Raw genomic sequence first — 13,379 nt, 5'->3', positions numbered from 1 at the left:
ATGTCTGTAGAAGATCTTCCAGATTTATGCCCTGCAGTGGATGCATGGTGTGGAGGTATGAGTGTTGGAGAGGCATATGTTGATGGTGGTGCACAGATAAGTGTCATGACTCAAGCATGTATGGAGAGGTTGGGGCTAAAATTGAATGCACATTCAGATTTTAGGCTCCGTTTGGCAAATCATGCGAAGGTGAAGTGTCTGGGTATATGCACGGGAGTAGTAGTGGATGCTTTTGGAGTATCATGTTGCATTAATTGCCACATTATGCCTGCTGGTTTGGGAGCATACCCGCTGATTTTGGACAGACCTTGGCTCAGACAGGTAGGAGCAATACGAAACTGGAAGATGGGTACAATTATAGTGCATAATAAGAAGGGAAAGGCCAAGAAAATTGATATGAGCAGCAGACGGGAAATAGAAGAAGAACCAGAAAAAACAAGCATGGAAGAGGAGTCAGACAGTGAGACGGAAAAAGAAAGTACTACATCTGAGGAGGAGGGACAAGTATCATCTCTGTTGAAAGAGTCTGATGCATATGAATTGCAGGCAGCAGAGATACAAGAAGCTAAGGAGGAGAATAAGCTTGAAGACATGGATAACTTGATGCAACCCCCACCTTACCAGACAGAGAGAGAAGAGATATTGCTATCCATGCTGAATTCCAATCTGGAAGAAGTGGAGAAGGAGGAGTATATGAAGGTCATTCATCAGTATCCAAAGCTGTTTATTACCTCACATGAAGAGATCAGGGGTTTCAGATGTGAACCAATGCACATTGAGTTAAAAGAAGGCAGCAGGCCTGTTTTTCAGAAGTTGAGGAGGACACACAGAGAGCTTTTGCCTGTGCTGAGAGAGGAGTTAAATAAGTTGCTCAAAGCGGGGCTGATTTATCCAGTGGAGCATTCACATTGGGGCAGTCTAGTGGTAATCATTCCTAAGCACACAGGAGGATGAAGAGTATGCATTGATTACAAACCTCTCAATGCGGTAACAAAAAGCAATCATTATCCTCTTCCTTTCATTGATGATATATTGGATAGAGTGGCGGGGTATGAAAAGTACAATGTGTGTAATGGATATTCTAGATACTTCCAGATTTCAATTGCAGAGGAAGATCAAATCAAAACTACATTTATCACACCCTGGGGTTGCTTTTGTTACAGAGTAGTGCCATTTGGATTGAAAAATGCACCGGCATGGTATCAGGAGAATACTAATGAAGTGTTAGGCCCTTTCATTGATAAATTTGTGAGAGCATTTCTGGATGATATATGTGTGTATAGTTCCAAGAGAGAGCATGCATGGAGGTTGGATCAAGTGTTCCATAGAATGGATGAAGCAGGAGGACAATTCAATCCACGGAAGTGTCATTTGAGATGCTCCAAAGTGAAGTTATTGGGACATATAGTGTCTAAAAATGGCATTGAGCCTGATCCAGAGAAGGTGAAATCCCTTATCTTGCTTCCAGCTCCCTCTACATCTAAACAGTTACAGACTTTTGTGCAGAAAGTGAAGTATATGACAAGATTCATACATTTGGTCTCTTAGCTGTTGTATCCTTTGCAACAAGCTATGAAAGAAGAACCTCTGCAATGGAGTGAAAATTGTGAAGTAGTGGTCAATAGAGTGAAGGAAGTGTTGGGAGAGATTGCTTGTGTGAAACCTTCAGATTTCTCTCAGACCTTTTATGTGAACCTTTCATTTGGAACAGATGCTGTGGGAGCCATCTTATTGCAGAAAGGGGAAGAGTTGCGTTATATGAGGCCTGTGTATTGTGCTAGCAGAGTTAAGACAGAAGCAGAGAGGACATATACAGAGGAAGAGCTGATTCTGTCAAGCTTGGTGTATGCTTGCAGGAAGTTCAGGGCATATCTTATCTCGAAGCCAGTTGTGGTTTTGACTTGCTACCCTTTATTGCCTCAGCTAGTTAATAATTCAACACTTTCTCGAAGTACGATGAAGTGGTTAGTTGAGCTACAAGAATATACTTTCTCATTTCTGGTGGAGAGCACTTCCAGAGCCACACTCGCAGATCTATTAACATACAAAGAGGGTCCCATTTTGGTGAAGGAAGTGGAGAAGAAGATAGATAAAGAGGAGCATGCTATCATCCCAGGAGCATCTATCTTGCATTTGGATGGCTCATACAGGAAGAGTTTACGTCAAGCTAAAGGAGGCTATGTGATTACTGATTCAGAGAGCAAGCTGATTCAGAAGGAGGGAGTTCATCTGGAAGCTGGAAGCAATAATGAGGCGGAGTATACAGCATTATATGAGGGGTTACTGGCTGCATTAAAGCTGAAAATTCAGAAGATAATGATCAAGGGAGATTCTCTATTTGTAGTGAAGCAAATCCTGGAAAGTTGGCAAGTAAGAAACCCGAGGTTGAGAGGGTACCTAGCCAAAGTAAGAAGGCTGCTTCATCAATTTACAGCATGGAATATCCAGCATGTGCGAAGGGAGGATAATCAAATGGCACATGAATTGGCTCAGGAGATGAGTGATCAAGATCTAGTGATAGCAAAGCTTGAAGATCCACTGTACAGAGGGAGAGAATTTCTAGCTCTGGTAGTGGATTTCTTATTGACTGGACATTTGCCTTGGGAGCTTAAGAAGAGTCAAAAATATCACTTCATACGGAAGAGCAGACATTATATGATGATTGACGATGAGCTTTACATGAGAGGGGCTGATCAGATTTTGAGGAGAGTGCCTTGGAGAGAAGAAATATATCATATACAGTCATCCACTCATGAAGGAGCTTGTGGAGGACACTATGCTTTTAGGATTACACTGCAGAAAATACTTCTGGAGGGTTATGTGTGGCCTTCAATACAGAAGGATGTGCAGCACTCGTGTAGATCCTTGACTCCATTTGCGCATCCTATCTAACTTAGGAGGGACCAGGAGATAGGACAACTTGGAGGAACCGTTCACTTTTGCACTGGAGTTTGGAACTTTAGACGTGACGGGCAAGCCCATAGCATACATGGAAAAGAAGATGTCGCAGACCTTGCCCTAGTCAACTAAGAACTTACACCTGTCAGAAGCTGACCTTCCAACGACACAAGAGATTCCCGCAACTATATATGAGGTGGATGGACTACCGTACAGAGGAATGCTCAAGCAAGCACAAAGAAGCAAAAAGAGAATGACCCCAAGTGCTGCCTCCACATCCCAACCATTTCAAGAGGACACCCAGCTGTCCTTTCTGAGGTCTTTAGATGATACTCCTGCACAACAAGTAGTGGAAGCAAAGGAATCGGACAACTCCACATCAACAAGCATACCCCAAGTTGACCATGCCTGGGATTGGCGGTATCTCAACATTGGTACAAAGGACCAACCGCGACATCTCAAGGTAGCCAATTGGGTCTGGGAGTGTGATTATCTCCTTGCTCCATTGTCTGATTCTTTCAAGAGTATGTCGATGTCTTTGCCTGGTCATATAAGGATTTAAAGGGAGTACCTACTGAGTTCATGGAGCATCGCATCGATCTGTATCCGGAAGCAGACCCGGTGATCAGGGGACCATATCGCATGAATCCTAACTATGGTAAGGCTATCCATGCTGATATTCAAAAGATGGAGCAAGCGGGGTTGATCTACCCTGTTGACTACTCTGAATGGGTCAGTGGCATTGTAGTGGTGCCCAAAAGAGAGACTGGCAAACTCTGTGTTTGTGTCGACTATAGGAGTTTGAATACAGCCACACGCCGGGATAGGTTCCCTCTCCCCTTCACTGACAGGGTGCTAGAAACCATAGCTGGTCATGCTCTATACTCCTTCATGGATGGATACAGTGGGTACAACCAGGTGCGGGTGCGAGAGCAAGATCAGTTGAAGACCGCCTTCGTCACTCAATGGGGAACGTACGCATACCGGATGATGCCCTTTGGTCTGTGCAATGCACCGACAACGTTTCAATGTCTTGTCACCAAACTCTTCCAAGAGAACATCGGAAAGTTTCTTGAGGTATTCTTGAATGACTTCTCGGCGTTCAATGGTAAGAATGCATCTCACCTCGACCCTACTGTTCAAACTGATCTGTTCAAACTGATCACATCAATAAGTTGAGGTGGGTTTTTGATAAGTGCAGAGAAGCCAGGTTGTGCTTTAAATCCTGACAAGTGCTTCTTCCTCGCCTTGCAAGGGGTTCTCCTTGGTGACATTTTCTCGACTGAGAGAATGACTACGGACCCAGCAAAGGTGGAGGTGATACTGACCTTGCCTATTTCTCGCACACCTCGAGAAGTCAAGTCTTTTTTGGGACATGTGGGTTATTATAGAAGATTCATCCGATTCTATGCCGACATAGCGGTGGCGCTGACGGAACTCCTTCACCAGGAACAATCCTTCATCTGGTCTGCGCCTCAAAAACTGGCGATTGATAGATAGGCAACCGATCGTATATTGGATGATCTTGGCGGACCACTTGGTGCTTCACTCTACATGCAGTGGTCCACATGGGAGAGGGGACCTGCCTCATCCCTGGGGTCATGGAAAGCTTTCCGGAGGCTTTCAGAGGAGACTAAATGCTTCCTTGACCCAGACCCCCGGCTTCTCTCCACTGGATCTTAGAGACTTTGGCTCTACGAGGGAGTTCCCATTAGGTACTTGCAGTGGGACCCTGGAGAGTGGGAGTGGATTGACGCAGGGCATCGAGAGAAGAGCATCCCCTTCTTTCGCTACACGGTCAATAATGCCAGGAGATTCCAGCTCAGTAGTAGAGGTTGGAGACCTTCCAGAGTTCCTCATTAAGAGGCATTTGATATCACTGCGGATTTTTAGAGATGCTTCTGGAGGAGACTCTGGAAATCCCACAGGAATATAAAGATCACTCTTTTCTTTTGGCTTTCTATCCATGGTGGGATTGCAGTGAACCTTTGGAGATCTAGATTCGGAGCCGATCCTACTTGCCCTCGTTGCCTCTCTGCTTTGGAGACGATTCAGCATTGCTTATGGGATTACAGACTGGCGAGGATAATTTTTTATTTTTATTTTCAAGAAAGAGACTTCTATTAAGTAAGAGAAAAAACCTGCGAGAGCAAGCTCAAAGCGAAATACATCATGAAACCATGAGGATAAATAAACCCCCTCAAAATGAGGCGGAAAACAACCAAGGATGAGGCTGAAAGTGCCACCTCAACCCTATAAGAGTCTCAGAGAAGAAAGGAGAATCCTTCCATTCCCTGAAGAAAGAAGCCCTCCTAGCTGAGGCTGCACGGGAGTCTCCCTGCATACTCGTCCATACAGCCATCAAGGTATGTATGGTGTCTGTCCAGATACTAGCCAATGTGTGTGAGGGATGAACCTGAGTTCCCTCCAATGCCTCTGTGCAATCTGGCTCTCCAGATATGCCAGGCTGCTATGCTCGCTAGAGTCTCCCAAGAGGTATCCACAGAGGCATGTATAGAAGCAAAAGGAAGGTGTGGTACCACATCCAAAGAACAGGACTCAACCTGATGATGTCGAATCGAAATGGGTCGAGAAGAGTCCAAGTCTCTCATAGAATACCTGAGGCCCTGTAAGAAAAAGCCAAGCCACTGAGCCCCATGTCATAAAGAATGGGGAGTGGGCAAAGTGACTGAAAATTCTGGCTACCCCCATCCAAATCATCCTCGCCTGTCTGCAATCCCATAAGCAATGCTGAATCGTCTCCAAAGTAGAGAGGCAACGAGGGCAAGTAGGGTCGGCTCCGAACCTAGATCTCCAAAGGTTCACTGCAATCCCACCATGGATAGAAAGCCAAAAGAAAAGAGTGATCTTTCTATTCCTGTGGGATTTTCAGAGTCTCTTCCAGAAGCAAATAGAGAATGGATAAGTTGTGTGCAATAGAAGACTCTTTAGAGAGGAAAAGGAAATGCTTTAATTCAAAGAAAACTTCACCTTTCTTTGTCCACAAGAGAGAACTCACAAGCACCACGTTCAGAAGATAGATAACTGTACAACAATTCAAAATGTCTCAGAATATAGTTTACAAAATCTAAGCCAAACACTCCTTACAGAAAGCTTCACCAAAGATCCCAAAACAGACAGCATCCGCTGCCTTGGATGCTCTATGGTGAGCACAAATAGTGCTCTTACTTCTGTCCTTGTACTCCTCAGGTTGTGTGCTCCTCAGTGAACTTCAGTGACCATCCGTAGTGCGAGTTCCTTAGCCAGCCCCTCCATACATGTGCTCGCCTACTGGCCAAAGTCACACAACATAAAAACTAATTGACTAGTTGAAATCAACTTAATCTTTGGAGGGATCCTATGTATCATCAACCTTTTGCTTGAAAATAAATTTGTTTTGCATACCTTGAGAAACATAGTCCAACCTCCTTGTGAGGACTCTTGAAGATGTAGTGGATTTTTGGCTGATTGGGAGACTTTAGTCCCGTATACAATAGTATTCCCTTTATATATATATATATAGGGAATGCCTATGCATGGTTATGGGGTGGGGTTTGGGACCTCTGCAGTAGCTGGCATAAGGCCTCATACGCATCTCTCTCTCGACTTTTGAGAGCCCAGAGGTCCATGCATGGCTATAATGTGGGGTTTGAGGTCCCCACACCCGGTACGCTTGTGGGTGTGTGTGGACTATGCAAGCTCTTTCATGCTACTGATTTTTGTAGGCTCTTCACTAGTGTGGACGAGAAAATGGAGAAAGGTTCTGAACACAAGTGAACAAGAAGTGGTCACACAAAAACTCCAATAGAATGCTCAATGCAAATGAAGAATATATATAGTACCCAAGTACTACACACCAAAATAGACTAACTCCTAGTCTATCCTACGCCACCATATCATTGTATTTGTCTACAAATCCCCCCTCAATGATATGGCTGCAGTACTCTGGAATGAACTCAGAAGTACTTGTTGTACGTAAAGTACCATGGTTGCACAAATTCATTCATGTGTAGATATAGCAACCTATGGGAGTACAAAAGAAACAATGTCATTTTACAAACCCCCTTGACATTGTTTTAATGTCTTTGATTCCCAAGCCATGTTGATGACATGTAAAAAGAGGTGTTGACAGGTTTTTGGTGAAGACATTTGCCACATTGCCACATAATAGATAAGGTCAATGAAGCCATTTGAAATACATCCCGTACGTAAAGATGATGATTTTCAATGTATTTCATGCGAACATAAAAGACAGGATTGTTGCCAATGACAATGCAACTCTAGCTATCACAAAGGATAGAGGTTGCCTCACCATCTTGTGCATGATGCAAGTCATGCAAAAGCTTCCTTAACCACATGCATTCCATAGTGGCTGCATTTGCTACTTTATACTCTGCTTCACTAGAGGAAAGAGTGACTCGGTCTTGCTTCTTACTGAGCCAAGAGATACAAGCTGAACCCAATGAGAAGCAATAGCCAAAGGTGGATCTTTTATCATCAATGTCCCCTGACTCATCCGTGAAACCACTCAGAGAAATGTCACAAGCTGAAGAACAATGCAAACCATAAGAGAGAGTGCCATGCACATATCTGAGAACTCTTTTGGCTGCATTCCATTGTGTTATAGTAGGACAATGCATAAACTGACTCAGCAACCCTATAGCATAAGCAATGTCTGGCCTAGTGGAGCCAAGTGCCATAGAAGAGGACAATGCTAGCCATCTTGCTATGCCCGGACGTGTAATCCCCATACTCCCTGACTCGGTACAGATACGTAATGACCCGAAATGCAGCATCTAGCTGTAATGGGGGTGACCCAAACTCTGCCCGAATGATCTGGTGAGGGACGGATGGCTTACCACGGATCATCCATGATAACATGAGAACCTGGAGCCGCTCCACCCTGGCCCACTCTGTATCCAACAAGTCTGGCCCCCAGCATGGACTGCCATACATCCTTGCTGGGCGGACCAAGGAGTCAAAAAGCAACCCTTTGGTCCGTGGATCTTGAAAGTGAGAGCGGAGACACTACCTCTCTAGTCTAGCCAATGATGTATATCCTCTACTCAGGCGTGCATGCATCGCGGGTCTCATAGTGAAGATGGGTCCGGAAAAGACGACCCCAAGATAAGTGTAGGATGAAGCAAATGGAGAAAGGCTGTGAACACAAGTGAACAAGAAGTGGTCACACAAAAACTCCAATAGAATGGTCAATGCAAATGAAGTACAAGTACTTGGTATATATAGTACCCAAGTACTACATACCAAAATAGACTAGGACTTAGTCTATCCTACACCACCATATCATTGTATGTGTTTACATAGTGGATGTCATGTCACATGGGAGTGGGCAAATGGGACAGTTGGGCGGCTGATGACTATTTAACATAGCAGTTGCTCATGTGTGTAATGGCATTCTTTTCTTGAATTTTATTGACAGTAGTCGGCTCATGTGTCAAGCAGCTGATGTGGCACTGTGCTCATTCTCAGGTGGCTGGCAATCTCTATGCATTACATATAGTGGTCCAGATGGAAGAGAGGACCCAATTTCCCTGTGTGTTCTTTGAAGGAATTCAAAAATCTTTTGGATGGTCGTAAGCTTCAATTAGTAAGTCACCTCAAAGGATTGAAATGAGAATACAAGGTAGATTGATGCAGCTCTACCCTTGGATTGGGTTTAAAAGATGCCTATCAGTGTCTACTAGACTTGGAGCTTTATGAGGTCAAGTATCCCACTTCAAGTCGTGGGACTTCCACGAGGTTTAGATGGGGATGCCTTGGCCTTTTATGTTCATTCTAGGGGTAGCTTATCCAGGTCTAGGGATAAGGACATCCTTGTGGATGTCGCTTTGAGCCTGTCCGGTTTTTGGGTCATATGGAGCAATGGTTTTTGACTTCAGGTTGGTATCTAGACCCTAAGCTAGATCACATTCCCCTGGGTTCATGGTGGATTTTTCTCTATGTAGGTATCCTAAAAAAGTATTTGCGGTGGGATCCAGTAGAATGGGAATGGATTGATGCATGGAACTACAAGAAGAGCCTCCCATTCTCTCGATACATTGTTAGCAATGCTAGAAGGTTTCAGCTCAGTCTTAGGGGCTGGAGCCGACCAGATCTCCTCATTGGGAGAATTTTCTAATTTCTACAAACTTACAAAAATCCTTTTGGAGAAGACAATAGAAATCCCTCAGGAATAGAAAAATCGATTCCTATTCATGGAGGGATTGTAGTGAACTTTTGGAAGTCCAGGTTTAAGTCAGCCTCTACTTTGCCCCCTTTGCCTCTCTGCTGAGGAGTCCATTCAACACTTTTTATGGAGTTGCAGACTTTGCAAGGTTTATTTGGAACTGGATTGCTAGTCTCTAGAGTACTTTTGTTCCCTACCGCTTCTTCATGACATGGGCTTGGTGGATTGGCTCTCTCCTTTGGGTTCTCAGGTCTTTTATGAGAGGCATGACTCTTCTTGGGTTCTTTCAGTTCAACAACATTTAGTTGAGTCATGCTCTCTGGATGAGGTTCCCTACTCTCATGACAAACCTGCACATGCCTTCGTGAACACTGAACACTTTTTGGGAGATTCTAGCAAGCATTACAACATCGCATATTTGGAAATTCAGATGCACAAAGGCTCTTGATGGCTCACAGGTCCACACTTCACACATATTGGCTAGTATTTGGACAAACATTGTACATACTTTGATGACCATGTGGGCAAGCGTACAAGCATTTTCCCGGGCGGCATTTGCTAGGAAGACTATTTTCCTTAAGGAGTGGAGTGGCTCCCCTTTTTTCTCGGAGCCCACCACATGGTTGAGATGGCACTTTCAGCCTCAACTTTGGTGCTTTACAAGCTCTTCTTGATGAGCAGGTGGTTTGCCCACTTAGGATATTTTGTTTCTCATACTATGCACGATGTATTTCTGCAATGAGCATTTGTGTTGGGGTATTTTCATACTTAATAGAAGTCCTTTCATTAATAACAGTCGACCAACTGCAAAAAAAGGTGACAGATTTGCTGAGAACAGTCAGGACAGATCTCCAAGAGGTGGTATTGGCAGAAGCTGACATTTGGATACACCAACTACAATTCTTTTATCGGCAAAGAAGCCTTATCATATGACTTAGTTGACACACACCTGACGTCATTGATGATATGAAACATAAGTACATTGAGATCACAGATGATGCCTATTAACAAGACTACACTACTAGAACCTATTCACACTACTGGCACATACCAAACCATAACCTTGTTCATACTGCTAACTCCAAAATCCCAACAATTCATGGGATAATAGAATGTGAAAATCGGTGGGAAAATTGCCCAAAAATCCCTCTTCAAAGGGCTTTTTTTTTGTGTGTTTTGAGGCTTCGTTTCTTAGAATATTGTCTAAGATTTTGGTACAGTCTTATGCCTAGTCATATGCCTTGCTATGGGCATTGCTGCATGAGATAGAGACACTGATGTGGTGCATTACTCAGACTAAATAGAATTACAAAGTCAACAATTTGTCTCATGCTGCAGGCATAGGAACAAAATTGGCCACTAATTTGGATGACTCAGAAGAACAACGCATTGGACTATTGCCACAAGCAGGCATTTTATGTGAAATGGGTATTGCTTCGTCAGAGACCATTACAAAGTTGCTGTATTTGAGCAGAGGTCTGTAAGGTTGCTTGAGGAGTGTGTAGATGGTGAATTGATGCCTATAGGAAGTGATGGAAAGATTACAGTGAGGACATGATCGTGAATAGTTTTTTTTTGGTGGCAGTTTGTGTTTTTCCTTTGATAGAGTTACCAGTGTTGGATGGATGCAAGGGGAAGGACCCTACTAATTTTTTGCGTGTATTATGACGTGCACATCCTGGGTGATTTTCTTGAATATAGTGTGCATATATCTATTACAAATCTTTGCCTCTGGTAGTGAGGAGCTGTTGGGATGCCTTGTTGAATGCCTTGGTTCAGTAGTTTAAGCTGAGTCTCCTTCACTTATTTTGCAGGCAGCATGTCTTTAAGATAGCACTGAGGTTCATGGAATTGTAGACAAGGTATTCAGATCACTTTCTGTTCAGAATGATGGTGGCTTGGAACATTTTAAAGTAAAGTGCTTTGTGGATGCATTGTTGCGATACCTCAAAGGTACGCTTTAAAGAAGGGGAAGGTGCCTTTTGATGAAGCAGTGTTCTTTGCTGAAAAGAAAGAATGGAAGTTGCAGAATGTGGCTAATTGTTGTGGCGTGGTAGTAAATCTCAGGACGTAAATCTCTTTTTCCAGCAACGGCAGTTTGTGTAGATGCTATGTTGCCTTCACCTATAGTGGAGGAGCAAAAGGAGGTTGATGACGTGATTGTATGGAGAAAGTGAAGGAGATGGAGAGTGTTCAAGAGGGCACTCCAGTTGTGCATGATGAGTGGGTTGAAGTCCTAGATGCTCTGACAAAGGATGTGAGGATGAAGCTCTCATTGGGGAAATGACACGTAGCAGCCAATGCAATGATATGCCTAAGGGTGGGTGCCTTTCAGGTAACGTTTGTGAGCATTCTTCAGATGGGGAGGATGCTCATCTGCTCTTGGATATCATTGATGACTCAAGTGTGATGTACTTTGTCATAAATACTACAATCAGCTGAATAACTGTGAACTCTAGTACTATATGATGGAGACTAGAACAAGGATAAATAAACAATGCATTGTCCAAAAATCAAAATCTGCACGATGGAGTCTTCCAATCTCAAAATATGTGTCCTTATGTGGGACTCAAGAGTCTCACGCTTTTTCATACTCTATAGGATTGAGTGCCTTTTTTTCTTACTTTTGCTCGTTTCCTCATCTTTTCAATCTTTAGCTCAATATCTCTCCTTTTTGCATTACTATTTTACAACTTTATCTCAATACCATTCTTTTCCCTTTCTTTTCCTCATCCTCTTGTTTGCTTGCTGCCATCTTCTTTTGGAAGCTTTCCTTTTTAGCACTCTCATTACAAAGTTGCCTCGCTACAATAAATCGCTCCACACAAGAAGTTTGTGCTTGACATTTCTAAACACACTATTGGAAGCTTCATCTTGTTTCCACAAAGTTTTACTTTTCAAAATTACGGGGGGAGCGCTAAAAAGAACTTCCACGCCCAGAGGACACACACGCTACCCAATCAATACAAACGCTGAGAAAACAAAAGACTAAGAAGCCACATCAGGTCTGAGAGCCACTGTCATTGTACTTCATTCTTTGGATTGAATGTTCCTTAATGATTTACAGCATGATGAATTTCCACTGGATGCTTGCAACAAAGGAGAAGAACAGAAGAAAACAGAACTATTCTCAGCCTTCTTTTAGTTCTTCTGGCAGTTAACAAGAGTAACTGAATGGTCAAAACAATTCTTGAGTGCTAACCTAAACCCTTGTGGGAGGTCATCAATGGATAATGCAGGTGATGCTAAATCCACCTCATCAGCTTGTGTGACATCATCTGTGTCTTTCCGTTGAAAATCCCTGCCAGAGATTGATTCCCGATGAGAACTTAGTAGCCAACCCATAAGTTATCCATATGACTATGCCCAGAAACAGGTTATTTCACTTATAGTAGGGATACCGTTGACATTTGCAATCATTCAGAAGAAATATACTACAAGCAAAAGTAATGAAAAGAAACAGGCTTTGACACACAAAAAAGGACCTGTACCATAAAGAGAAGGTCATTCCATTCCATCATTGAGTGATAATGAAGCAAGGATTTCTTTATAACATATGAGAAAATAACTATTTTCTGGTTTAATTTATATTCTTATGCTGATCTTTCAATCTGAGAAGGTCAAGACTTGAAGCCTTCATCATACCATTGCAGATTTGAATACATTATATTGTCTGCTTCTTTGTTGCATAGATCTGATTTTGAGCCTGTGAAATGGTGCACAAAATTTGTCATATTATTATTTGCACCTGCAAAAAATTATCACTGTCATCAGTCAGCATTGGCTAAAGTGCTATGTATGGGAGGCATAATCTCAATAAATCATTCATTCGGCAGGCATAATGACATTTCTTAGCACATCATCACAGTTCTACGGAAGAAATAACAAATACAGTACAAATGAACCAAGGAAAAAAAAGTCAACTGAATTTCATCTCAGTTATGAAATGCTAATCACTTCCCTGCCAAAGGAAACTTCCCTCAAAATGCTGGAAATATGACGAAAAAAAGAATGCATAATACAACTTGCTTTAATGTTGTAGCAGAATCCAGTGCTCCATTTCTCAAGCATACAACACGTTATTGAAACCACACAATCCTCCACGCACATGCGTGCGTGCAGAATACTCACAAATATTTCTGCCACCAAGCTAAACTTGGCTGTAGAAATGGGGTGCAGAGACATATATGTGATCTTTTTTTGAAAATCTGTAGCATGAGCTAGCACTACTGTTGCAGCATGGTCCAATCCCTCTTTCTGCCACCACGATTGACTGTGGGAGCCAAACATGCTG

At 43.0% G+C, this 13,379-nt stretch overlaps 1 protein-coding gene across 1 annotated transcript in view; it reads right to left on the bottom strand.

Annotated features, from left to right (window-relative positions):
* LOC147880208 (uncharacterized) overlaps window positions 1–12,761 on the bottom strand; it is a 268,137-nt gene extending 255,376 nt beyond the window's left edge. The window contains exon 1 of the mRNA XM_087370371.1: window positions 12,731–12,761. Coding sequence (XP_087226497.1) covers window positions 12,731–12,733 — 3 coding nt within the window. The 5' untranslated portion in view covers window positions 12,734–12,761. The remainder of the gene's footprint in view (window positions 1–12,730) is intronic.
* Between the last annotated feature and the right edge of the window lie 618 nt (window positions 12,762–13,379).

Source organism: Dipteris shenzhenensis, chromosome 32 (genome assembly GCF_047967505.1).
Source record: "Dipteris shenzhenensis isolate YYH24624 ecotype China chromosome 32, Dip_SZ_1.0, whole genome shotgun sequence".
Classification (NCBI taxonomy): domain Eukaryota; kingdom Viridiplantae; phylum Streptophyta; class Polypodiopsida; order Gleicheniales; family Dipteridaceae; genus Dipteris; species Dipteris shenzhenensis.
This window is presented reverse-complemented; position numbering and strand designations above follow the sequence as displayed.